Genomic DNA, 27,927 nt, shown 5'->3' with positions numbered 1-27,927 from the left:
TCTCAATAGCACCCTACACAATGGCACCTCTGGTAAAATGTATCTTGGAAAGAAAGGGAGAAATAAAAAAAAATACTGCACATGTTCTATACACATAGTTCCCTCTGTATAGCTTTACATAAATACAGAACCTAGATAAATATGTATGTGTTCTATACATGGTTCCATTTATATATATAGAAAGTCATATATAAAGAACATAATCCTGTAATTCACTTAAATACATAAGTTCAAGAAATGAGGAATCCCAGTGATTTGCACCAAATGAGTGAGTATTCTATATTTAAAGTTTGCTGCTGAACTGGAACTATGGATCCAAAAACCTGAATGAAAATTAATCATTACCTATAATGATAAGCTTCACAAAGAAAAAAGTGTTAATATAAAATACCAGACCACAAACACAGTGAGAAAGGTCTATCTCCTGCTCTGTTTCATGCAAGTTTCAAGCCTCAGTTTACTGCTTGCTACATTTTATATTTGGTATCTAAGCAACTCATAATCAAAATAAGATAAAAAGACATGTGACAGCTTAGTATAAATCAAGACACAATTTAAAGCTCTTCAGAAATGAATATTGAGTGACATCAGTGAAAACTGTGTTGATGAAAGATCTAAACTGAAATTCATTATGCTGCACATAACCACCTATACTTAGGCATGAAATCTACTAGGTTTTGGCCTCTTGAATGAAAATAAAAGTCACACTTACTAAATTTAAGCAGTTTTTTCTGGGAAGTAGAGACTTTCTGTAGGAATATATGGACACTGATGTGCCCAAGTAAATGGCAGAATTGTACAATGGTCTTCTGTGATAGTTTTTAATTTGCAGATGTAAGAGTCCAGGATTCTGTGGTACTTACTTCAGGTAAGTCCTACAAAAACATAGCATTATAGTCCCACCATTTCAATCAATAACAATATTCTCAATGAATTTAAACTATTAAAGCTATGCAGAAATTAATTTTTGAGTTTTATAGTAATAATGGTGGCCATCTGGATTAATAAGCAGAATTGTTACTGGGTATTTTGTTTGAACTGCAGACTAGAAGATAAACAAGACAGGAGTGGAGGTCCCACCTAGTTGATAAGCCAGCTTTTGGAAGTGAGGCTCTAATCACTGAAGTATTTTTTGGGTTGATTTCAACTGGACTGGTTCCCTCAACAATCTCTCTTTATAAACCACCCAAATCCTAGGATCAGAAAATGAGTGGAAGTGGGGACAAACACGGAGACTGAGACTCTCCTCTGTGAGGTAAAGTGGATTTATGTTGTGTTCAAGTGACCTTGGGAGGGACTCCAGCCTGAATCATTGATTCCCCAAGAGAACCACTGAATTGAAAACTACATGTTTAAAAACTGACCTCTTGTTTTCGGATTCTTGCTCAACTCCAAACCAAATTTCAGATTTGCTCACTAGTCATCCATAGAAGATACAAGTTCCAAACATCAACAAGAACTGCTTCCAAAGTATTTAATTTAATCTCCCACATAACTATACAAATGTGGACTCACTGAGACTTCTTTCAGTTATTATATTTGGGATTTTTTCTGGTCCATCTATATGCAGAGCAATCTGCCCCAAGAGATTCCATGGTTTCAAAAGCTAGAAAAAAAAAGTATTTCACTCTCTTGGGAAGCATAGAACAGGCTAAGCACTTTAAAACATATCTATTGTTCCAAATAAAGATTTTATCACAAATCAAGAAGTGGACTGAACTAGTAATACAACAACTTTTGTTCACATATATGCAAATTCAGTAGCAGTAACAATAATTTCACCATATTATTGTGCTTTATCAAAACAGTGATAAATAGTAAGCCATTCAAAAAGAACAACCAAAACCCAAGACTTTACACAAATATGGTATAGATACATGGTACCTATACCATGGTATAGATATGGTTATCTATATGTTAGAGATAACCATAAATCAGTTAGGGGTTTTTTTCCTTCTCTTTATGTAATTCCATTCAGGTTGGTTTCGGTCTATAAATTTACAACATGTATCTAAAGATCTGAACTGCTGTTCAGGCCAAGCCATGACGATTGTGCATGTACATGCATATTTACAAAAAACCCTGACTGCTAAAAATAAGCCATGCTTGATTCATATAAGTCTTATTTACTTATTTAACATTGCACTCAACTCTGAGTATAGGAGTTTATCACTTGAGTTTTCATAACCCAGCATGTAGTTGTCACATTTATCCTTCTAATACAGCGTGCACTGCTTATGCATAATAGAACTTCAGCTGTAATTTGAACCTATGGTTATGTATTTTCAGAGCATGACTGGAGCAGAGGCTCCAGGGAACCTGGCTTTAAGCAGTTTTCTGTAGGAATAGATGTAAGTTATGTGCACTTTATATGTGTAAGCCAGGCTTCAGTTGTCCACAAAAATCAGATTTGTTACCTGCCATGCAACAAGCCAATAATTATACACTCAAGAGAGACATTGATTATTTATTTCTGAGTTGCACAAGCCTGGGCACTTGTTGATATTCCAGAGATCAAACACCCCAACTATCAAAACTTTTTATTATTTATACATTTTAGCAAACAATGGAGTTAGTGTTCATTTCCTACAAGTTACAGAATTCTCTTATTAATCAGTATTCATTAGCTAATAATTCTCTTGCTTCTCATGCTAATTAGTCTGCATGCTCAAACTTTCTCTTCTTTTGGGTCTGGGGTTTCTTGGGTCCATGGTTACCATCTGCCCCTGCCAGAATTACTATTTACCCAGCCAGGGCTGCTTTAGCACAGCTGGCTTTTAAATTTGTTTGCTTATCTCGGGTGTTCTGCCAACTGTCCTCGAGGCCTGTAAATTCTGCATCCTCTGTGTCCACCACCAGTAATCCATCCTTCTCCCCAGCCTTGTTAACCTCCCCCGAGGTCTGAGATCATTGGAACATGGCCAGCCTTGGACCTTAACACGGCAATTCTACCAAGTAACTTCTCTTTCTAGCACCTGCTCACCACTTAGAGCTTGCTAGCCTTTCACGGATTAATTCTCCCTTCTTGTTGAGTGGATTTCAAAGTATGCAAAGATCAAAGAAAGAAAAGTTTACACGTTTCGCATTTTGCAACACCCTCAAGCCTGTCCCTGTGGGAGAAATGGCTCAGCCCTGGGGCTCCCGCAGCGGCAGAGCGCCCGGGCGCCTCTCCCAGTGGGATAACCCAGGAGATCCTGTGGGACACCCGGCTGAGTGAGCGACAGAGTGCCCCGGCGGGATAACACAGGGCTATCCCGTGGGATACCCAGCTAGGTAAAGGGCAGAGTGCCCCAGCGGCTCTCCCAGCGGGATAGCACAGGCTATCCTGCGGGATACCCGGCTGGGTAAGGGGCAGAGTGCTCCAGCGGCTCTCCCAGTGGGATAACACAGGAGAGATGCTATGAGACACCCGGCTGGGTGAGCGGCAGAGTGCCCCGGTGGCTCTCCCAGAGGGATAACAGGCTATCCTGTGGGATAACCGGCTGGGTGAGCAGCAGAGTGCCCCAGCGGCCCTCCCAGTTATCCCGTGGGATACCTGGCTGGGTGAACGGCAGAGTGCCCCGGCGGCTCTCCCAGCGGGATAACACAGGATAACCCACGGGATAGCCGGCGGGGGAAGTGGCGGATTCCTCTCACGGCCGCCCCGCCCCAGGCGGACCCGCTGTGGCCACGGCGCATGCGCGCGGACCGAGGAGGCGGGGCAGCGGCGCGCGCGCGGCGGCGGCGGGAGCGGGTGAGGAGCCGATGAGAGGAGCCGGGGCAGGCGGGAAGGAAGGAAGGACGGACGCAGGGCAGGGAGCAGCAGAAGGGGCAGACCGGCTTCTGTTCCGCTTTCTCGGTAGGAATCGGTGCGGTAGCGAAACCCGCCGCGGGCTGAGCCGCCCCCTAGGCCGGGAGCACCCGCAAGCTCACACGCGTGGCGGAAGGAGCCTTTAAGCCGCGCTCCATGGATGGAGGCCGGGGGTCGTCGTTCCCCTCGGCCAAGGCACGCTCGTGCCGGCCAGGGGGCTTGTAGGACTTGAGAGGGCTCAGAACCATGTTAATCTCCTAAGTTCAGTCATTTTTGTATGTCACTTTTTATCTTAGAGTGTGGAAAGGCTGCTAGCTGTAGATATTTTGGAACCAGTGAGTTGAGAGAAGTCCTAGTAAACAATGAGGTCCCGCCATAAAGTTTAACTTGTGCTCTGAACAGCTGTACTTGGTCGCAGCTGAAAAGTGATTTTGGCACCTTCCCGGTCTGGCTGGACGCACACATACAACTTTCCCAGGGCTGGAACATCCTGAATTTAAGCTTTGGCTGATACTTACCTTTTGTTATCATTGGCATTTAATCTAAATGAATTGTTTTGTGAACACGTTGCTCGAGGCATCCTTTCTCTTGTGAGCTCGTGAATGGGCTTGGAGATTAAGACATCTGCGTATAACCGATAGAGATGCAGGTTTTCATCCTGAAATAAAAGCTGAAAATGGGCTGAGATGTGTGAAATGTTTGGTGAAATTTGCCGTTTGCAGGGGCGTGTTAGAAGCAGATACCCTGCAGTCAGCAGGCGATTTGTGCTTCCCCAGGGAAGTTTGCCTGGAAGTGGCCTGGGAAAGCTGAAGTGCTTTATGGCTTTAGGTGCATTTGGGACACAAGTCAAGCCCTGTTCTCATGTAGCCAGTGGAGAAAAAGGGCTGTCTTTTTTTTTTTTTTTCTTTTTTTTCTTAAATTTACACAAGTTTTCCAGCCTTCTCTAGAACTTTTCCCCCACTTTTTTGTCCTTGCTTTTAGGAGCTCCTGTCATAATTTTTTGCTTTTCGTCCTTGAAATACCTAGCTAATTTTTAGGTAGCAACCTTAATCAAGCTATTTGGTTTTTTGTGTCTTCATTCCATTTTGAATAGATACAGTGGAGAGATGCACAGATGCATTCAAAGCTGATAAAATGGACCAAGGCTCATTGTGTGATTCTGTGTATAGGAAATAGTTTGCCTGATACATATGATTAGGGTTTGGGTTTTTTTGCCCCTGAGAGCAGCATTACTTTGATTTCCAATATTTAATATGTGATTGACTTATAAATAAACTTATTTTTCAAGTTACTTCTGACTTAGTTTCTTGATATCTAACTGTAGTACTTGTGTGTGATGTGACTACTTTTCTACTTTTAAAGCAGGTGTAATACAAGTACTGAATTACTTATGTCATCAGGGATATCCTTTTTTTCCTCATTAATTCCACTTATATTTCTGTTGATTCTACAATCCCAGCTTTTATCTTAGAAGACACTGAAGGCAAAGTGTAAAAACAAAAGAAAAAATATTTTCTCAAATCTATTTATGGAAATACTGACCAGAGATTGGTCCCAAAAGGAACTTTATTTTAAGGTATTTCCAGAAATACATTTATATTTACAAACCTCCTTGTACCCCAGTAGCTCTCCTGTTAGTGCAATCCACTACTCCATTTTTCTTTCAGAACAGTTTGTTTTCCCTTTACCTTGCAATTCCTGATTTCCTTCTGCTAACCTACTACTTTTTTCCTGTGCTGTTGTACTTATAACCAGCATAATGTATTGTCTGTAAATACTTACACTTAAAACAATTGGGAGTGCTTTGTTTATTATCTTTATCTGGATAACATGAAGATAATCCTGTCAGTTGATGTGTTTATTGCCTTAGTGAAATTTCTGAACTTTGTTTTTGATTGTTGTGTTTGGCAAAGTCAGAACCCAGCTGTTGGGGTCGTTTCAGTTCTCTCTGCACGTTGTCTGCATCACAACAGGTAAAGGTACCATCTTTTGGAAGTGCAGACAAAGAATATCTTGGAGGTGTTTTTCTATATTGTGTCCCTACAATTCAGCCTTCCCAGTGTTACACAAACAAGACCTTTGCTTTTCCTTATCTAGTCCTTGTCTAAAAGGTAGATTGGCATTACTATTAGTTTTATGTAACTGCTTTGGACTCCTACTATTTTTAAGGAGTATTTCCAGTCTTTGCTATCAGTTGGATTTTCCTCACATGCTTGTGCTCCTTTCAAGAGCGGGTTGGCATTCCTGTTAACAGCCAGAGATCTATTACTGTGTCATCCTTATCTTTCCTTCTGTCCTACCTCTTTCTGTTGTTTGTAAATCCTTGTTTATTGGCTGTTCAGGCAGGTGGTGATCTGTGACTAAGCTACTTTACTAATTTTTATTCTCTTGCTAGTTTTAAATGTATATAAAACCAGAATTGAATGTGTAATTCCTCAGTTAACTAAACTAGGATAATTATTGTATTGATTTGCTCACATGCTCTATACCTTTCCATTTTGAGTTGCTTTTTTGGGTTTTGTCTGGTGTGGAAATGTTTGTATAATGCCTTACATAGTTAAGTGCAATTTTACCAAAGTCTTTTAAGTCTGTCTTAGTTACACCCTTATCTTGAGCTAGAATGTCTGTTTAGGTTTTCTGTCAAATCCCGTTCCTTTTCCTTTTATGTGTATGAAAGCAGATGATAATGGAAACTTTTTCTTTTCCAGATCTTTTCCAGATAATTTGTCTCTGCACCTCAGAAGGGACGTGCATGTTTAGGTGACCAACTATCAAATATCAGAATGCCCAATGTGGAGCACCCAGCGTACCCAGCAGCCGACCTGCTGCACCTGGAAGGTTTGGTGCCCTGCCGGGAGTCCCAGGTGTCCACGTTGCTGTCCCTGTTTGGCGAGGTAGTGCCCTTGTGTTCTGTGTTTCACCAGAGCAAAGGCATTCCAGTGTCTCAGGGGGAGAACAGAAATTTAAGGGTGCTTTTGTGATGTCACTGACCATGCTTTGATTGCCTCTTTGTTGAGGTTTTATTTTTTGTTACCGTCTTTAACATTAGTGTTGGAAGGTTAAAGGATGTCTTGAGCTATTTGTGTCTCTGTCTCTCTGAATTCTGATTTTGCCAGTTATTACCAGCCAGTGAGTCTCTTCCTCCTAGACCTAAAGTTCTGGGGTAATTTTTTTCAGTGTCAGTGTAGATACTCTGTTTGGTTTTGACCTTTAAATCTAATCTAAGTGTCTGAATTCTAAATACACTAAATTGTTCTGATTCTTAGTAGTTTTGAGGCTGGTTGTAAGAGTTAGAAACCACTGGCTTGTTAAATGATTCTGTTACTGCATCACAAAGCTGTGGTAAAAAGTAATGGGGATTTTTATCTGCAAGCTTATAAGCAGTTTGCTTGCAGAATGTCTGCTTACATTCAATAACAAACTGGAAATTAGTATCTGGTTTCTGTCTTTAATTATGGATACTAATAATAGTAACATCAAATTACAGTATTCAAGTTTTATGTATGTTACAAGCATAGTGGCAACAACTCTTCTTAAAAATAGATCAATTCTTGATCAATGTACAGATACTCAAACCTGCATGTCTTGCACAAGAGTGTTTCATCTTGCCTAAACTGACTATTATTTTTCATTAAAAGTGTCAATTTTATTTTTGTATTCATTTTTAAGTCAATATACTTATATTCTTAGAAATTAAAACAAAAACTTGTGGTTTAATTTTCATCTGTGTGAAAACCTGTCAGATTATACTACCTTGTGAAAGAAGAGCAAGCTTTACCATCTCCTCCTTCACACCATTTAATTATTTTCTGTTTGGTCCTAATGAAAAGAGAGGCCATTTGACATGTTTGCAGAAGCTAGGGGAATGTATGGCTTGCAGTTTGTGCTTGCCAAGGTTTTGTTTCAGTTGACTAATTTGAATGAAAAGCCCACTGTGTGTTTGTTTTTGTTGTTTGTTGGAGCAGTTTCATTGGCAGTTATGTGATACCTGATTCTTGCAACTTACCCCCAGCATTTCAGCAAAGATCTAACATAAAACTTGATCTTGCTGATTCTATAGCAATTGCTGTATTTTGTATTTAATGCTTCACTTAGGAGATAACTTTTCTTTCAGGGGGAAAGTTCATTGTTAAATCTTTTATCTGTTGAATGAAAAGAAGAAGAATTGAAACAACAACAACTTTTTTTTTCCCCCTTAGCGTCAGCAGTTTAGTTTTCCATCCATCTTTATCTATGGACACACATCTAGTGGAAAAACATATGTGATGAAAACTCTTCTAACTACCTTACAGGTAAGAATGGTCATGAAGGATATTGAATTTACAGTTTATAACCATGGTTCCTCAAAATAGCCTCTACTTTCTCAAAATGGTTTGTTTCCTCGACCATTTCTGCCTTCCTGATTCTTCTCCTCCACTTACTGTGTCATGAGTGCATCACTCTGCTCACTAGGCCCACTTAGGATAAAATGAAACTGTGCATACTGAGACATAATATAAATTATAATAACTTTTTAAAGAAAGCTTAAAAAAGATAAGGAAGGAGGCAAATATTGTTCATCTTGTTGCCAAGACTTAGCCTGAAGTAGCTCCATTGACTCCTTGTTTTAATTTTTTTCCAAAACATGTTTTAAAGTCCTCCTAAGTTCAAGGATGTCATTACAGAAATTTCCATCTAGATCTGTTAATATCTCTGTCTTTGTCAGACATGAAATTCAGGGATTTAAATCCAATGACAGGTACTCATTTCATGCCAAAACCATTAATTTCTACTGGTGTGTTTCTATAGCTCTGATACTTACAGCTTGTCCAGAGTGAGCTTATCACTTTATCTGCAGGTTTTGTGCAGAAACCCCCTTGATTAACAATTCTGCAGAGGGAGAGCAGTGGAAGGCAGGGGTTGCCTACTGAGCTGACCTCTTGCACCATATCCAGAGGTGTGGCCAGGCCCTGGGAAGTGCTGGTCTGAGCAGCTCTCCCTGCAGCCCTTCTTGTGCCACATGTGGGTGTCTCCTGTGTGCTGTGGTGGTGTGAATCACATCTGAGGCACCCAGCTTTCCTGCTGCTATGGAGGTGCAGCACTTGGAGTAGCTGCTTTTTGCTTTTTGGTGATGTAGCCCTTTCCTTTTAATGGTGTTCAGAATCATAGAAAGCTTTTTATTACATGCTGTGTGAGTGGATTGCCAGCGTGTACCCACACTTCCCCACAGCTGCTGAATCATATTGTATTTTCAGTAGGAAGACTGGAATGAAGTACCTGGATTTTTTGGGGTTTTTTTTATAGACAACCACATTCCTGCATCCCAGTGACTAATGTTTTCCAGAGGTTTTAATGCTCAGCGTGAAAAAGAGCATCTGCCTTACCAGAGATTATGGAGTTGTGCAGATAATTTTCTAGCAACCCTATTTTTAAGACATAGCTTATCTATTTTTGCCTTAGGTAGGTTTGACCATTGATATTTTATGGGTTATAGTGCCTTCTATTTAAAGACAAATGACTATAGATTTTCAATATTACTAAAGTTATGTGTGTAATATATCTCATATTCTGTTTTTTTCACTCACTATTTGCTTGGAAAGATCTGGTTTTCTGAAAATGTTCTGCACAGTCATGCTGATGACATGAGTTTGGTACAGAAGCTTACACTTTATCATTTGTCTTTGAAAGTCAAAAACATTCACAGTAGTTGTGGGGAGTGTGCTGGGGAGATTACATCCTTTGAGATGTCTGTGCTTTCTAGACACTGTAATTCATAATAAACCATTTTATGATACTGTAATGTCTTACAGTTGTCTAAATTTCTTTGATCTAAATGCTGTTTGGTTTTCTTTTTGTGTATTGCTCACATTTTTTCAACATAGTTAAAGGATATGATGTGCTTCAGTGTTTAAAAATAGTTAGAAGGTATGCTTCCATTTGAAGATTCATCAGCTCTCTCTTCAGTTTGTGATACATAATATTTTGACTAGGTACATAATTGATCTTTTTTAACAAGTTATTTTGGTACTTGCTTGCACTATGTTCTGTTGGCAGGGCATGGTTTCTTTGGTTCTCTCATATGGAAGAGAAAACTCTTCCTGGAGTATTTACACTGAAAAAGCCAAACAGTTGTATCATTTTTCTTATTCTCTTCAGCTTCCTCATGTGTTTGTGAACTGTGTGGAATACTTTACATCACGACTTCTGCTAGAAGAAATTCTCACCCAGCTGCAGAGCTGTCCATCTGGCACAGAGCAGACCTCTCCTGTGCGTTGTGACACTTTGAATGACTTTGTTCGTCTCTTTAAACAAGCTCTGGCCAGTCAGGAGCTTCAGGATCAAACATTATACATTGTAAGTCATTTCATTTTTGTGTCCAGTCCCATTCCTGCTAAGAGAGTATGAGTAATGGTTATTGATAATTTGTATGTGAAGTGTGTGTTTTGTAGAGCAGTTTGCACTAAATTTCTCACTAGAGCTCTTCCAGAACCTGTTGACAGATTCTTTCTGTTGGCTTACAGGCTTTAGGTGAGGTTCTGTTCTCCTCCTGGTTTTAGATTTTTTCCTACACACAAACTCTATAGCATAACTAATAATAAACCACACATTTAAATTTGGGATGTAATAGTGTTGCAAAATCTTTAAATATAGAGAGCCTATATTTGTTTTGTTATTAGCCATGCTTATCTGTTTCCTTGTGAAAAGAGCATCACAAATGAGAAAGCAGAGGTGGAGAATAGGGCAAAAGGGAACATGGGGAATGCAAATGACAAGGCTTGGTTTGCTGGAATAGAACTTAAGGAATTAAAATGCATAACTTCATCTGTAAAAATGCTTTTGAGATCTTACATCTTGAGCTACACTTGTGGCCCTCAGAGACAGGACCTCTAGTTTTAAAATTAAGATGGAAAAAAAGAAAGGACTGCAGTGAAAAAGTTGTTGATATGCTCACGTGGAATGAATAGCAGATTGCAGGAAAAATAATCAGAATTTAGGTTGCAGGAACAATTGAATAGTGTAATACTAGAACACTAGAATTTGGTTTAGGTGTTCAGAGTTTTTTACTGTGATAATCTTAACTACATAAAGGATTCAGAATTTACAGACTATAACAGCATTTACTGTGCTGAGAGATGAACATGGAAACAAATTTCAGTCATACAATAAGTCTGATGGAAGGATAATATGAAAGCTGTAGCATTAGTGATGTGTAAATGTGTATATATATATATATAGTGTGAACCTGCAGAATATTCAGACCAAATTTTCGGCCAGCAGTAGAAATTAAGGTTTTTTAAAAAGAGTTGAAATTGATTATTTAAGGAAACAAGAGCATGGTTAAGATTGATTGCTGTAAGAAACAAGCAGTGTGGTTCCCCAGGGTCATTAAGCTGTCAGTGTGCCCATACTGCTTTGGGTTGTTTTTGCAGTCAAACAAGAAGTTCATAATTATACTGAACGTTCTTGATTCTGTCTCACAGGCTATAGTTAAATGTGTTTTATTCCCATTTAAAAATACTTTGCCACTGAGTTAAATAACTTCATGTCATGTTCAGTAGAAACAGTCCTATCTCACTGCTTCCTATAGGTCACCAGGTTAATAAATGTGTCATACTTCTTAGAAATGGAATGAAGGAAATAATGTACCAATGCTTAAAACAGATAAAAAGTTATAAATAGAAGTAGTTCAGCTTACTGTCACAAAATTGATACTGACATTCTTCAGCAATTCCATAAACACAAAAATTTATCTCTTTAATAACATTCAGTGTATTTCACATAATACTTCTTGCAATAAAATCTTGCTTTCAGATTAGTATTTGGATTAAAAACTATTTTACATCATTAAAGAATTCTTCATGTATTTTATGAAAATTGGCATCATATAGAAAGAAAGTTCTTGAACAATGGTTGTAGAAAGTAAAGCATTAAAATAACTACAAAGCTTCAATTGAATCCTGAAAATAGTTATTGCCTCAGAAGAATTAAGTATTAAATTAGTATTTCAGTTGCATTCTGCATGGGAACAGACAGAAATGGGAGAAATCAATTCGTGTTTATTAACTGATGTCATCTGGATTTATTGTAGAGTGGTTTAAATTGAGACTGATGGAAGACCAGCATGCTGGTTAGATAAACTGGCAATGCTGACTTATTCCATTTCATTTCAGTAGTAGATAATGTAATATTTCAGCTCAGTTAACTCAGAGTAACTCAAGATAAATGTTTACTTTCAAGAAAAGGATTCTAAATGTTTCTCTTAACCCAAGCATAGGTGCTGAATGCTTGTGATTACTTATGAAAAATGAATTTATTCATTTTAACTACCTGAAAAATTGGAGTAGACTTAATTTGTTGCCGTTCATAGATTTACAATATACACTTTACAGAAGTATCAAGCTACTTTTTAAATGTAAGTGAGCAGCCAGTTTTAGAAAGTATAGGCTATTTTAAAAAATTGAAGAGTGGCAAGTCTATATGGACACCAGAGAATAACACATAGATTTATAGACCTGGGGGAAGGCTGTTTGTGTGAACCACTTGACATTTTCCTGTAAGTAGGAACTGTAGTGTCCCATTTAACTAAAAAATATTTTATGCTTAGATCAAGACCTTAAAGCTTTGTGTTTGGTAGCTACAAGTCACTGGGTCCAATAAGCAGTGTTTTATTAGTAAAAATACTAATACTAATAAATATAATACTAGTAATTAAAACTAGTGTAAAACTAGTAATAAAATACTAATACTAATAAAAATACTAATACTAGTAAAAAAATAGCCACTCTTTGGTCTGTAGTGTAAAGCAGCCTTCATTCCTGAAGTCACTTATTACATGAACCAAATGCAGATACCAATGTAAAGTTTTTAATAAATTCACAAAATATGAAATATTGATGCAGAGCTCTTTCAGATTTGTGTGGTGGGATTCTGAAATAATATTTTCAGAAAATGTTTGGTTGTTCACATAAACTTCTTTTCCTTATTGTGGCAACAGAAATGATAGATGTTGTAAGATTCTCATGGCAAGAAGATATGTAATAGGATAGAAAATATAGTTTTCTGCAGACATATAGTTTATATCTCAAGAGCAATAATTCTAAAGAAGTAACGAGCTTCAGAATTTAGATTTATATTGCAAGTAGTAAATAAGCTGCAAAAGAAATGTATTTCTATTCTCTTTTTTCATTTCTGTCAAGATTTTAGGTGTGCTGGAAGTACACATTTTTTTGCCAAAGTGTAACTGTGAATGTCTTCATGCTTCTGTTTTAATTCTTTAGACTCTAAAATGTTATTTGCTTAAGATGTTTCTTGTTTAAGCTGTACATATGCTACATCTGTTACTGCTGTGTGAGGTTTGCATACAATAAATCCTGTAAATTCCTAGGCTGCAAACGATGGCAAGAAAAGTTTCTCTCAAAATTCAGAATACCAGCTCTTACTTGTTTCTGAAAAATCATATAATGGTAGGAAAACACAACTCTCCTGGACTAAGCATGTGGTTACAGTCTTACTGTACTACATGAAAATTTGAAGCATGAGAAAAATTTTGGGAAAAAATGGAGGTTTCAGTGGTTGTTAAGGATGTCCTTGACTTCGTTGTGATATTCCTAACTGGACTTAAATAATAATTCTTCCTGCCATAAGGTATGAGAATGTTGCTTGTCTAGGGATCGTATGCTTTTTTAGATGCAGAGCTGCTTGGGCTTCCTGGAAGCACATTTGGAGCAGTAATCTCTCCAATTCAGTTTTCAGCAGCTAAGAATTAATTTTAAATCCATATGAGAGTGGGAGTTGAGTTTGTCTATATAATATCATTGTTTTGTTGAAAGGTTCTGGATAGAGCAGAACAGCTGAGGGAAATGGAACCAAACATCCTGCCAGCATTCCTTAGGCTTCAAGAGTTGGTGAGTGTTTGGAAAGAAATTGTTCTGTGTGTCCTGCCTGTTGAAAGTAACTGAACATGTGGTGCCTGTACATCCACGCTCACAGATCAAGAGAAATGATTCTTTAGATGAGAAAAGTTGAAAAATTAAGCCCCACTCCCTCGAAACAGTGGTCAAAACTAGAAACCAAACTAGAATTTAAACTTTGGGAGATTTTTATTTGATTTTTATTTGAGATTTGGTTTTTTTTTAAGTTGTGGTTAATGGTATCTTGTTTACAATGTTTGATGTGTAGAATCTTTGGAGGCTCGTGTCAGATATATAGCTGTCTTTTCTAGGTTATTTGTCTTTTTAAGAATAAGATTTTCAGGAGACTAGCAGCTGTTTCATTTGGCTGGTGCTGCACAGCTCAGCAGCTGTGAATGTGTTTTGACTTGCTAGAGAGTTTTCTCACACTTCTCCTGGAATTGTGCCTCAGTAAGTTTCTGATTGGAGTAAACCACAGTGTGCTTTCCTTTCTTGCTTCTGAGGCATCAAAACTTTTGCCTTGAAATAAGCAAAAATGGTTCATTCCCTGAAAAGAAACTGAAGACAAAACTGTAAGATGCTGGTACTTTGAAATATCTGAACATGTAAATAGCTGAAATTATGCTTGTTATCTCAAGCTTTTGTGTGGTGCTCTTAATCTTCTGGTCACATTGATTTCTCTACTGAATGAAGACTGATTCACAGCTGTGTTCTTACTCCTGACAGCTGGTGCATTTTCTGTCTCTTTTTGTCTGTTCTGCCCATGTTCTGGACTAGGCTGCTCCTGAAGCAGAAACAACCTGTTCTGCAAGGAAGGGAGGCAAACTTGGGTCTGTAATTGATGTTCAAGGATCAAAACCCCATAGACTAAGATTTATATATGCCAGAGGAACACTCCCAGATTCAAAACTAACCTCCAGACAAGTCTGTTGTCTTCACTGCTGATATTCCAATTGCTTAAATTCTGGATTCTGGACTGAGGCTTTCTAAAACAGTTGTGCAACCAGTGTTGCAGAGCAATGTTGTAGGAGCAGATCTCTTGCATCTCTTCCTTTCCTGGAGTGAAAGGAGACCAGGAACACCTCTAGTAGGAGTGGAGGATACAGTGGGACTGGCAGGTCAGTGCTGAAGAATAGGTCATGGATGCTTGATTTCTCTGAGGATTGTGGTCACAGGTATTGAAGTTCTTCCTACTGGATGATCAGTCAGGAAGTGAGCTGAATGTATCTTAGCACTTCAGTCAGCTGAAACATTTGGAGTTCTGGGAGAGGAAACCAGCTGAAAGAAATGCAGAAAGGTACTTGTTGAAAGCAAAGAAAATACTTACGTTCCATAAAAACGAAGAAGAAACAATAAAGAATATGGGTGGGTGCCACTTCACTAAGAAGTGGGAAAAGTAAGTAAAAAAGATTATTTTCATTACATTTCAGGGAAGGGAATAGCATTTAAACATCTTTCAAGTCATTCACAGCACTGTCAATTCAATCAGGTTCCTTCCTTTTGTTTTATGGAGGTGCCTTAATAGTTTTCAAATGTCTTTCTTGAAGAACCATATTTAAAAGCATCTTTTGTTAGGCAGAATTTTTAGTATGGTTGCAAAAACCTTGCAAAGAGGGAAAATGACACATCATCTTCACAGGTAGTTTTAGCTTCATATTAAGTAGCTAAAATTTTGAAGGGTTACCAAAATATGACAATATAATTTTTAATATGAAGCATTTTGTTACCTATTGATCAAAACATCCAATCAGAAGCAGGTATTCTGTCAATAAAAACTTAATTACAAAAATAGATTACTATGAACAGCTCCACTGTTATTAACTAGTAAAACAGTTGGGAGAGTAAACAGGTAATATTACATTTTTGGTTTGGGATGTCTGTGTGTTTGTCTTTAAAGACCAGACCAGATTGCCTTTAAAATAACGTACAAGATATCTTGGTTCCTGAGGCGCTGAGTTTTCTTTTTACTTTTTAACTTTTTCTGTTTGCTCTGAAGATCTGTGATTAATTACTAAAGTAAAATGTTCTCTTAATTTTGGGGTGGAATCTACTTGGTATTCTGTCACCCCAGAAAGCTTACATGTCAGTGAAATGGCAGGGGTTGGAGAGAAATATCATATAATTATAAAGATTTGCAAATGTATGATCTGCTTGATTAGGCTAGCTGAAGCTTTAATGCTAATTACTAGTATAGAAATAAACTGTAAATTTAATGATTTTGTGAAACAGAAAAGTCACAATAAGAATTTTTTGATTGATGCTCTAACATGCACTGGATTTTTGTCATTTCTCTGCCTGTCACTCTCTCATTTGGGTTTTTCTTTCCCTGTGTAGACTGACAGAAATGTGACAGTCATTCTGCTCAGTGAAATAGTGTGGGAACTCTTCCGTCCAAACATTGGCTGCTTTGAGCCATTCACCATGTATTTTCCAGACTACAGCATAGGTAAACTCATTTTTTAATCTGCTTTTTGGGGATTGTATAACACTTTTCCAAAGGACATTCAAAAGTTTTTCCAGCTTTATCAGTGTGCCTTGTACAGAGCCCAGAATATGTAATAGCTACTGGAATGTACAAGTCTGTATTCACACAACCTGTAAAGATCTTGTCTTTTTCCACTTTCCAGAACATCTCAAAGGAATGTTTTAATTCCATTACATATGCTGGTTCTTCAAATCAGTGTAGCTTTTGGTGGATTTTGTTGGGGATTTTTTAGTGATAGGTATTGTTTGTTTTTCCACAAACGTGGTCGATTTATTAAGTTGGCTTGAAAACAGCAAAATTTATTTTTGTTTAAACAGGACATCTGCAGAAGATCTTGTCACAGAATCATCCCCCAGAATATTCTGCAGATTTCTATGCTGCATACATCAATATTTTGCTTGGTGTCTTTTACATGGTCTGTAGGGACCTGAAGGAACTTCGGCATCTGGTGAGATGAGCTTCTTGAGAGTTGCTGTTTTGTTTTGTGATGTTTTTTCCAAACGAAAGTCTAGATTTATTGTTGAATATGGATAAAGGGAAAATTAGAGATTGTAGAATGGTTTGGGTTGGAAAGGGCCTTAAAGGTCAAGTTCCAACTCCCCTGCCATGGGCAGGGACACCTCCTGCAGGTTGATCAAAGCCTCATCCAGCCTGGCCTTCAAAACGTCCAGGGATGGAGCATCCACTGCTTCTCTGTTTCAGTGTCTCACCACCTTCATAGTAAAAAAGTCTTTCTTATATCTAGTGTAAATTTGCCCTCCTGAGAATGTGTTAGCTTAAAATGTGGCTGCCTTTAAAATCCATAACAAAGGTTGCAGTTGTTTTGTGGCTGTAAAGGGCTTCCAGTGTTGTGTACTTTTCTGGTAATAAATTGAAAGTACTTGGAAAAAAGGTGTTTTAACCACATAATGTAATAGTAAACAAACTTAACAGAAGAGAATTAAGTTACTTGATGGTGACATTTGTACAAGCTTATTAACAATTACCAACATTATCTTAATCCAATTATTTAATTACCTGTACAAGGAAATTTTACAAGTTTGATGTTATCAGTGAAGAAATCAGTGCTCCAGAGATGATCTGAATGTTCTGCCTGTGTTTCCCTCAGGAACATGCTGCTAAATTTCAGCTGAACTTACCTGTTCTTATAAAACCATACCGGTTTTGTATGTAAATGAGATTGCTAGAGACAGAAATGGAAACCAGGGTCACAGTTCTTGCAGACATGTACTTGAGGGCTCTGTTCATGAGAATTTCATTAGGTTTAGATGCACTATTTGATTGGGCAACACTATGAAAATCCTTATGTGATTGGACCCTAAATTCTTTGTGGTTGGCAAGTCTCTTCCATAGAACATAGTGACAGACATGCAGGCTTCTGACCTCCTTAGTGTCTAATACAATCTCTAAATGTGTATGCTGTTATGTGTGATTATTAATAATACGTTCTGGAATTTTATTAGATTTATATATGGAAGTTACACTTTGAGTTTTGTATATTAGCACAGAGATTTATGAAAGTGCAGTAGGACATAAAGATAATCTTCTTCTGAGGGTTGGTATTTTACCAATCTGAGGATTGGTATTTTACAAAATTCTGTGTGATATTGATTTAAACGTTTTAGAAGAAAGTCTTGCTTATAGTGTTCTCAAAAATCTCTTAATCTTACTTTAGGCAAAAGGAGTTAATTTGCATATGGAATATGCTAGCATGTTTTTAAAGAAATAATTTTTGAAAAAATAAATAATTTCTGCTTGTGTTTAAGTGTGCTGAACTTCTCCTTGAATGGAAAGTTTTATCTGAAAATGAAGGGAGAAAGAAAAATTCATTATAACACTTGTAGTGCATTTGTAATGATAAATTATTATGTTAGTTTAAAAAAAATGCAACCTCTGAGTATGATAAACAGACCTTGCTGAGCTCAAAGCCATGTAACCTGTGATAGATTACTTCTGTTTGTATTTTATAGTACAAAAATGTTGCTATTTGTGACAGTATAATGTTTGTTAGCAAGTGGCATAATTATTGACTTTAAAGGATTTGTTGACTTTGCAAAGGAGATAATTACCCTGCTGGTTATACTCTGTAGCTGGATCAGATGGATTGTGCTTTAATGTGTTCCATTTCTGCTTTCTGTAGGCAGCGCTCAATTTTGCCAAATACTGTGAGCCAGTGGTCAGAGGGGAAGGTAAGGCTGTGTCTTTAATTTGGGAGGTGTGTGAGAGAGCAGGTGCTGTTCCGTGGGTTTTGGTGAAGACTTTGCTCTGATCCTCGTGATGTGGTGGCACAGTGGTGCCTCAGGTCACAGCAGCAGTGCTCACTTCAGCTGTACCCAGTCATTAGCACTTGCAGCAGGAGCAGTACATGGTATTTGGTGGTGGTGTTTTAGGAAACAAAGGTGGAAATACCCTGAAAATTTGCCTGCTTCCTCTTAATCTTTCTCCTCACTCAACCATCAGGACTTTGACAAAGTAATGGGATAAGTTATTTCTTTGTCAAGCTGAGAGAAGAAAGAAACCAAGAGGAGAGGTTTTGTCAAGCTGATAATCTTGAGATTATCTCAGAACAGTCACAGAGAAACAGCCTTGTGTGGCAGCATGTGCTTGCTGGGTGGATGGTGATGGTGCATCATCCTAAAGCAGCAGGTCAGAGTCAGGGTGTTAGACTGTGTCATGGCTGTGACTGTTCAGGTGTCAGGGATGAGTTTCAGTGTTGTTTGAGTTAAATGTTACCAGAGTTGATTCTGCTTCGCTGCAGCAAATGAACGCGACACCCGCAAACTCTGGAAGAACATTGAACCTCATCTGAAGAAGGCAATGCAGACTGTTTATCTCCGGGAAATATCCAGGTAATTTGGAGGCACAGGCTTGTTTGCTTTGTTGGAGTTGCTGTTTTTAACTGCCTTCCTCTCACTGTGTTTCATGGCTAGTGTTTCTTTTTTGCTAGATGTAATCTTTTTCCTTTAATGTGCATTTCTTTCTTGCCATACACTGTTAGAAATAGCATATCTCAGGAGGAGATTTAAACAAAGTGGTATTTGTAGAATATAAAAGATTCAATAAGTAAAGCAGTGGCAGCAAGTTTTGTTCTCCTTTACAGTGATGCTAGATCCATTTTCTGTAATGTATGAACTACCAAGCATGGGAATCCATCACCAGAATATACAGGCACAGTTTAAAACACTGTGTGTGTTAGCTTGCCAGATACTCACTGTACCAAGGATGTGTGCAAGCCTCAAAATTCTTGAGACATTTCAGATTTTGAGTATCTGTGTTTCTTAGCTTTGTTTGATACCACCAGGTTTGTTTGCTGACTGTGCTTTCTGATCCCTTATTTTCTTCTCCAAGGGCAGTTTTTTTCTTGCATGGAATTGCCATTTTGGACAGCATTAAAATCTGGTTTTCTATTAATGGCTATTGTTCTTGGTGTTGTTTTAGATTCCTTGTTTATTTTGTAAGCTGCCAGAGTGCTTAGAAGAAAAGATGGTGATGTTCATTCACAGTGGTAATAACTGGCTTAGGTTTAATGTTCTCTCCACCTTTAAGATGAACGATTCTGATGTTACACTGTGTGAAGAGAGATCATCCAGTATTGCTTGGTTTCTTTATCTTGGTAAAAACATACTGATTTTGTTCCTTTCAATGTCATTGAGGCTATAGAATATTCTGGTCACAACCTGAGTGTGTAGTAGAAGTCTGCTAAAATTCTAGAGATGTGAGCATTCCTTCAAAAAGAGAATTGATTTTGCTGTTTTCAAGCCAGACTTCACTGTAGCATGCAGCATTTTACTGTTTGGCTCAAATATTTATTTATATTCAATATTGATCTTCATTACACAGTCTACTCGGGATCTTCCTGACTTTTTATATTGTGTAATTGCCTACTCTAATTAGGTTGTAATAAAAGATTATGATACAAAATAGCTTGTGAATTGTTTCCAAATAAGTAATTTCCCTCTACAGTGTTCTTTGATTATAAATTTGAGCTTGACTTGATTTTTATTAGAGATTCTAGCTTTCTGTCTAACAGTGCTAGGATTTAAGTACTTGAGGAATTAAAATCACTATATGAGTTTTTCTGGCCACACAACTGTGATTACTCTGCTTTTTCTTGACCATGTAATTTATAGTGCTAGAACTTTGCTATCAGCTTTTGTGCTACCTGAACTGAAAGGAAAATTAACCTTTTTCATGCCTGTAAAATAGACATTGGATAAAACCTTAACTCACTGATGAGTTGTTTTGTCATTCATTGTAATTTAAGTATTACCTGAGCTCCCATTACACTGTTTTTATAAGTTTTATGGCTTAGGGCTGATAAACTCTGTTCATGAGGAACTTTAAAAAACAAGCCAAAATAGGTTTGTTGAAGGACTTAGCTTTTTGTAATCCCCTTGTGGCGTACAAATGATCCAAAATCTGAAATTGCTAGCAATGTCATTCCTTTAGGAAAGTTTTAAAGTGAATTTTTTTTGCTACTGTTTAGGGAAACGCCAAACTACTTGGGGGCATTTTTCACTGACAGAATAATCCATCTTGATGACTTCCATTGACTTCAAAATTACATTATGAAGTAATTATAGTATTCTTCTCACAAATGTAGACAGTTATTAAGCAGATTAAAAAGAATCAGAGCTATCAGTGTTTTTACTTTTTATGCAATTTTGCATTATTCTTGAAACTTGGAAAGCTTACTGCTGTGGATGTTTGCTTACTCATAGTAGTTGGATGGAAGGAAATAGGTATTTTTCAATTAGATCCCTTATGCCTTAATCTAACATTATTTTTTGCCTTTTTTTTATCAAATACATAGTCTGCAGATTATTGACATTTACATGCAAGACAGTGAGACCATGTATTTTAAATTATTCTCTCACTAGCTGTATCCTAGCCAGTGTCACAAAATTAGAATATATCAAGCAAGTAGCTTTCTCTAAAAGACTGTCAAATACTGTGCAAATCTTTCTGTATTTGCATTGTCTGTCTTTCAGCTCACAGTGGGAGCGTTTGCAGCATGATGGTGGAGAGCCTGGGCAACTGAAAGGTATCAAACACAGTAACTGTGGAGGGGTGTGTGATGTGAAATGTGCTTTTTGCTTCCACTTGGTAATTGTCACCTGAGAACATGTTAATGAAACCACCCAGACAAAGCTACCTGTTGGTATTCACTTACAGTTCAGGGTAATTATTGTTCTTTGAGGTGTTCTACAAAGAAATGTTTCTTCCCTATCATATATATTGGGAGTAACCTTTCCTAATATCCTTTGCAGGTAAAAGCAGTCTTCTTTACATCAGTATTTTATGTCAGAATGGGTGAGGAATGGCCTGAACCCTGTTGGTCAAATCTCTGTGTGCCAACTGGCAGAATTGTCCAAGTGGGGAGAGGAGAATGTAGTACCTGGTGTATTGCACTAAATTAGCACATTCCTAAACAAAACACCTGTCCTGGTCCAGATTTCTTGCAAATAGAAGTGTCAGAAGTGCAAGTGTTCTTTATGTTCTTCCCTTGGACAAGTAGACCTTTGTTGGTTTTATACTTTAGGCAGGCTGGAAAGTTGAATCTTAATATATTTGTCAGCCTTCATTTACAATTTAGAAGGAATACTGAAACATTTTGCAGGTGATGTCAGTTGGTCATGGTCTTTTGACCAGTTTTTATTTAGGAAACATTTTTTATATTATTTGTCAGGACAATTCCTTGAGATAAATGCAATCATCAGACTTTTTCCTATGTTTGGTTTATGATTGGTGAATGTTCAACATTTCTGACCAAAGGAGTTTGATTCAAAGTGTCCTTATTAAACTCTCTCCCAGATAGTCATGAAATATTTTGCACCTGACAACCCCATAAAGGGAAACTTCATTTTAAATGCATTTTCATTAGTGTATGTAGTAGGCAAAAATTTCATGTTGTTAAAACAGTGTTTGATAGCAATATGCTTGAGAAGTTGTTCTAATAAATAAAATTCTAACTCTAATAAAGGTGTAAATCATCAAATAGTTCAGTGTGTGCTGCAATATTGGCTGACCAGAAGAATGGAGAAAAACCAGATGTTTTTGTGTTAAACTGAATTGTCTGTCTGCAAGAGTTTATTTGGTGTTGCATGTTATCAATAGCATGCAGTGCAAGAGAATCTCTTAATCATGAGTGAAACTAAAACTGCTGTTCTTTTATGCTTATGTGAGAGGAAATCATTAGCAGTCATTTGGGATGCTTTTCCCTATGCTGTGGGCCCTGAATCATAACTTTTAACATGTTTAATTCTTTAATCTTTATTTGCTGATATTTGTGGATTAAAGCATAAGGACACAGGTGCTTCACAGAACAAGAAACTGTTGAAGTAAAAAGTATAAACAGAGGGCACGAGAGAGACCCTTTAATGGTTTCTGTAATTAGCCAGCTGATGAAGGGTGGTTTGATGATCCTGTTTTTATGCATAAGCATGTAAAACAAGAGCAAGGGACTGTAAGGATAAAAATTACAAAGTAAAAGTACTTTGAGTTCCCCTCAAAAAGAGGGTAAGCAGGTATTCACTAGACTGTCGTTTTTGTAGATTTTAATATCTGTGTTTAATCTTAATTAGGTATACCCATATACAGAGTCAACTGGTTCAAGTTTAAAATTTTTAAAACATTTTCTATAGGAAATTGAACAGTTGCTAAAAATCATTTATCACAGATGAACTATTTATCAGAAGTGCAGCACTGCTGCTTTCTTCACCGTGCCAGCCTTGTTCCTGGACAAGCTGTTGGATGGTCTAGAGGAACCTAAAGGTTGAATCTTGAAAAAACTTACACTTGTATATAAATGTATCACTTCATCTGCCTTGTTTGTCAGGAGGATTCCCTTAAAAGAAAGTAGCCTGGAATTATTTATATCTTTTTTTTCCAGAAGATTTATGAATCCCTGATGCTTCAAGTACAGTTGCTGAGAGTCTGAAAGGTTGCAGAATGTTACCTTTGTGCCGTGCTCCTTGGCCCTTCCCTGAGTTTGCATCTGTTATAACGGGGCTGAGAAAGTCATACTTATTTAGTTATGGCACTAGAGCAGGAGAGAAGAAAAAGAAAATGAATGCAGGGAAGTTTAATTTGAAGTTTGTGGATGTTCAGGCTGGGTTTTTATTAACTCATGAACTGTTTGTTTATTTTCTAGGACTTTCTGCACATACCCATGTGGAACTGCCTTATTACTCCAAATTTCTTCTAATAGCTGCTTACCTTGCCTCCTACAATCCTGTTAGGACAGATAAGAGATTCTTTCTTAAGGTAACAAAATTCATGTCTTAGTTAACTGGATTCCTGCATGCTGAATTTCATGGTTTAAAACTCTTCAGCTGTTTGTTTTGAGCTCTGTTTCTGTGTGCGCTTCATTTGATTTGATGAGCAGCTTTACTGTAGAACATATACTGTGATTGGTGCTGATCACTGAGTGATTTAAATGTCTAATAAATCCAAATTCTTCATGTCAAATTATGCATAAAGCTGTTATAGCATGAGCACTGTGCTTTGCTTTTCTGAGTTGATACAGCTTTGTTTTGACAAGATTTTAGTGGAGTGACCACAGTGTCCTTAGATATAAGCTACACTTAAATTTCCAGAGTAAGGTACAAACCAAAACTGCCTTGGCCTTTAATGAGATAAAATGACTTAGAGCAGTGTTGGGTTTTTTATGGAGTTCTAAGTTTTTGGAACAGAAACAAGCAGTTGCTTTTTCAGGAGGTGTGAATACATTAGCTGGTATGTATTGTGTTGAAATGGTGGTAATGCATGTTTTAGGATGGATGTGTTAATTGTTACTACCAGCTCCTGGGCTAAAGATAATTTTCTGATAGTTCTTGCCATGTAGATGTTGATGGATTTTCTTCTTTTTTTTTTTCTTCCTTTTTTTCCTGTGAGCTAAGTTGTGGTCATACTGCAGACAAGTGCTGTGGTGCCATGAGCTGTTGTTTTATGTCTCTTCCTGACCTAGGATATTCAAGCTCCTCAAGCCTGCCTCATTGCCTCATTTTGAGTTATTTGACAAAATGTAGGTGGGAAGACAGGTATCAGAAAAGTGATCAGGCAGTTGGACTTTCTGTGCATTTTACCAGCTATTACAGTATGTATTGATATATGCCTGTGTGTATAAATACATGGCATTTGTGATGGATAGGTGTAAGCAATTACAGAAAATGAGGGCAAGACAAATTTGTAAAAAAATATTACTCCCTCTTCAAAAAAAACCAAAAACGTCATAGATACACATTTTGAGAAGTTACTGCAGTTTCTAGTGATGAAATGTTAGTATGCTTTCAGTTTAAACTGTGATATGATCTTACTGAAAGCTATTCTATCAGTATCTGTCACCCTTCTATTTAGTCCTTTCCTGAGTGAAGGGTTACTTGTAGTAAGTGTAGATAGGTAAATTTTCTTTATGGGCAGGTCTTGTTCTTTGCACTTGGCTGGAGCATTTTCTTTGTTAGAGATTTTTTTGCTGAAGAAATGTTTCTACACAGAAACAGGAGAGCATGCAAGAGTCAAGTCTCTAGAACATGTACAAAAAAGTGCCACATCTTCCTTGTGTTCTCCGAACAACCTTTTCAACTTAGGTTTTTTCCTTTCTCCTTTGTCGTATCTCTGCATGAGTTTCCACTCTTGCACATGAACTGTATTCAAGTTTTGTACAATAAACATGAATTTCTAAGGTTTTTGAAGCAGGGGTCAGGAAGGTATTTCTATCAGGTATTTTTTTCCAAAGAACTGGTGAAGCAAAAGTCACCATTTTCCTTCATGTGTTTTATATCAGTTAGCCCTTCATCGGGTCTAAAACTGAACTTCAGAAATAGCTGCATCTCAAAGCCCAACAAAACCAACACTTTTGAGGGGGTTTCAAGCTTAATATTTGTATGACTGATGTGAACAGTGGAAGTAGAATATGATTTTTATCAGGTTTGTAATGAGATTCAGAATAGATGACAGAAAAGTATCTTCTGGAGTGATTTAACTAAGGACTAAAAGAAGCAAAAGGAATGCAAACAAAAGGATGGTCACTGAGTTGCTCATCTGCACTACTCTATAGATGCTAGGCTATACTACAGCTGAAATAAAGTCACAGTTTGGGGCAGCCTGGAGTGCTAACAGCCCAACAGAGTAGGAAAGTGATAGTTGGCACCATTCCTTTGGTTATGTGAAAATTCAGGAGCTTTGCAGTAGATGGAGAGAAAAAAGCAAAGCTGGTTTGGAACTCTTAAAAACAGGAAAGAATAGGAGTATTTATCTAGGAAGTCCTTAGAGAAAACAGCATTAAAAGCTAATTGAAAATTAGCTCTGAATTACTATCGTGGGGTTTTGTGCTTGAACAGAAACAGGATACCATATATCCCATATGGAGATCCCAGCATAGCCTGGAACATGCACAAATGCAGTTTGTTGTGCTCCATCCAAAGCATTCTGTGTAACCTCAGGCTTGATCACTTTCCTCTCTAAAAGGTCATTGTTAGCACTGCAGTCATTTTTCAAAGGCATGATGAAATGATTGCTTTGCTGTCTCTAATTGTGTTTGATATGTATTAGCTGAATTAGCTAATTTTTCTAATCAGATAAATCATGTGAATTGAACCTAAGCCCTCTCTGCTGTTTAGCTCTGCAGAAGTCTTTCAAGTAAAGCCACATTTACTAAGATAATTTTGACATGGCTGAATATTGAGGGCCACAAATACTTACTACACGATTTTAAACATTTAAATGAAGAAATAATTCCTTTATTTGAGTTTTTTTCCCTGATTGAGCATGATTATAAGGTATATTAATAAGGTATACTTCTCAGGGCTGTGGAAGTAGGAAAAACTCATCAGGTGATATTTTGAGAAATAGCACTTAACTATGTTTAAAAATTATTGCACCTCTTCGCTCATTTTGCATCACTAATGCCTCATCCTTCACGTCTCTCTTGGATTTCTTGTTTCTCTTTTTAACCCATTCATTTGCAGCACTGTTTACTGTTCTTCTGCCCTTGTCTTGCCCTCACATTTTTAGTTGAGATCCAAGAGCACTTGACTATTTTCTTTCAATAGTCCTTCCATTTTAAAGACAATTTTTAAATTGTGCAGCTTTAAATTACATTGCATTTCTTCAACACCCACCCCTACCCCTCACCCTCCCCTGTTCCTTCCTTTTCTCATTTAGCTCAAGAACCTTGAACTACCATTGTATTGTATTGATTAAATTCCTGGTTGTCATTCTGCCAACTTTTGTAGCATCCAAAATCTGAAATAAGGTCAATAAAAGGTGAAAATTTTGGTGGATTTATACATGGATACATTTTTAAAATCATGATAGTCATCATCTGTCTTTTTTATTAGATGATGGAGGATATGAGGAGGATGGTAGCATGAAGTCATATTACAAACCAATTTTTACTACCTCATCAGTAGTAAAATTTACTCATCCTGAGTAAATTAGAAAAAAAACAACTTATGCATTTCAACAGAAAATATTAGCATGTTGTGCTTTGGCTTTGCCCCACTTGGGACAGGGTGAAGCAAGAAGCTGGGCAAGTGTAATTTTAGGGCTTCTAGTAAGAATGTTTGGTAATGACATCAAAGGCAAATACTGGAAGTTTAGTAAAGAAGTAGATCTAGAATAACATTCTGCCATACAATTTGTAGTGTATACATTATTTATTGACTGTTTTAATTACTTTTGCTCTTGTCTGTTGTTTGCAGCATCATGGGAAAATTAGAAAGACCAACTTCATGAAGAAGCATGAGAAGGTATGTATTTTATCCTTCTAAGCTGAGCTTGGCAACAAGTATTTTTTTTCCACTGTACTTGTGGATTTGTATTACATTTTGTGTTATTGATTACTGTAGAAACATCAGAACTGCAGAAATAACAATTTTGGTGCACTTGTTTTGTATGGTACAAATTTCTGTGAGATACAGACATTTTATTAAAACTGTAACATAAAATTTTCTCCTATAGCCATAATGTTGTGTACAACAAAGTGTGTTTAATAAAGCTAATGAAAGGACATCATAAGTGGAATTGCCAAATATCATAATTTCTCTCAAAAATAATTTTATATAATAATAATAAAATAAAATAAAAAATAATAATTTTATATTTTTTAAAGAATTTTTATAAAGATTTCTATAATGGGGGAAATTGAAATATAGGGATAAACAATTACAGATGTGGTGTTACAAATAGACTCATTTGCTTCAGTTGGTGTGACAGTTTATGTCAATATACCTTTGCCCAGAGAAGCTTGTCTGAAGACTGATTTACAGATCAGATTCACCTAACTCTAGTGGGTGCCTGCATCTAAAACAGTTTATAGCCCATGCAGAGTCAGTCAGTGCAGTCATTGGAGTGAGGGCTGTGATTTGGCTCTTGCTGAAGCAGGTTCTATGTTCAGGCAGATGAATGGCACCACAAATTGTATTGATTAGATTTCTACTGGCTGTACTTGGAGCTACAGAAACTGGTTTGGCTGTGTGTACCTGCTTGGCAGGAAGCTGACATCAGATGAAATAAATCTCTCCTTAAAAGTTTTGCAGTAGCAAGACTAAAAATCTGTTTTGTGATTCATAATTGTGTCAGTCCAGAGGCTGTGGGGTTTTTTTTACTAGAAAAAAAAAAAAATCTTGTGAATGAGGGGAAGAAACTGACTTAGCATTCTATTAATTGCCCTGTTGCTGATAAAAGCAGAATTTGCTTGGTTTCTTTGCATGGTTGGCCTGGAATGATGCTTTTCCAGTGACAAGTGAGAGATCTTCCTA

General features: G+C 37.3%; 1 protein-coding gene across 3 annotated transcripts in view; it reads left to right on the top strand.

Annotated features, from left to right (window-relative positions):
- The first annotated feature begins 3,659 nt into the window (after positions 1 to 3,659).
- ORC5 (origin recognition complex subunit 5) overlaps positions 3,660 to 27,927 on the top strand; it is a 69,724-nt gene continuing 45,456 nt past the window's right edge. For 2 of the 3 annotated variants that reach the window (XM_074538847.1, XM_005482648.3), the window contains exons 1-12: positions 3,688 to 3,838; positions 6,499 to 6,684; positions 7,990 to 8,082; positions 9,926 to 10,123; positions 13,600 to 13,674; positions 16,015 to 16,126; positions 16,483 to 16,613; positions 18,306 to 18,354; positions 18,924 to 19,014; positions 21,157 to 21,209; positions 23,319 to 23,431; positions 26,869 to 26,916. In XM_074538847.1, the coding sequence (XP_074394948.1) occupies positions 6,574 to 6,684; positions 7,990 to 8,082; positions 9,926 to 10,123; positions 13,600 to 13,674; positions 16,015 to 16,126; positions 16,483 to 16,613; positions 18,306 to 18,354; positions 18,924 to 19,014; positions 21,157 to 21,209; positions 23,319 to 23,431; positions 26,869 to 26,916 (1,074 nt within the window). In that variant the 5' untranslated portion in view covers positions 3,688 to 3,838; positions 6,499 to 6,573. Of the gene's footprint in view, positions 3,839 to 6,498; positions 6,685 to 7,989; positions 8,083 to 9,925; positions 10,124 to 13,599; positions 13,675 to 16,014; positions 16,127 to 16,482; positions 16,614 to 18,305; positions 18,355 to 18,923; positions 19,015 to 21,156; positions 21,210 to 23,318; positions 23,432 to 26,868; positions 26,917 to 27,927 lie in introns of all 3 variants that reach the window. The other variant, XM_074538849.1, reaches the window with a different exon arrangement.

Source organism: Zonotrichia albicollis, chromosome 4 (genome assembly GCF_047830755.1).
Source record: "Zonotrichia albicollis isolate bZonAlb1 chromosome 4, bZonAlb1.hap1, whole genome shotgun sequence".
Taxonomy (NCBI): domain Eukaryota; kingdom Metazoa; phylum Chordata; class Aves; order Passeriformes; family Passerellidae; genus Zonotrichia; species Zonotrichia albicollis.
The sequence above is the reverse complement of the archived record's forward strand: the minus strand, read 5'-3'. Positions and strand labels throughout refer to the sequence as shown.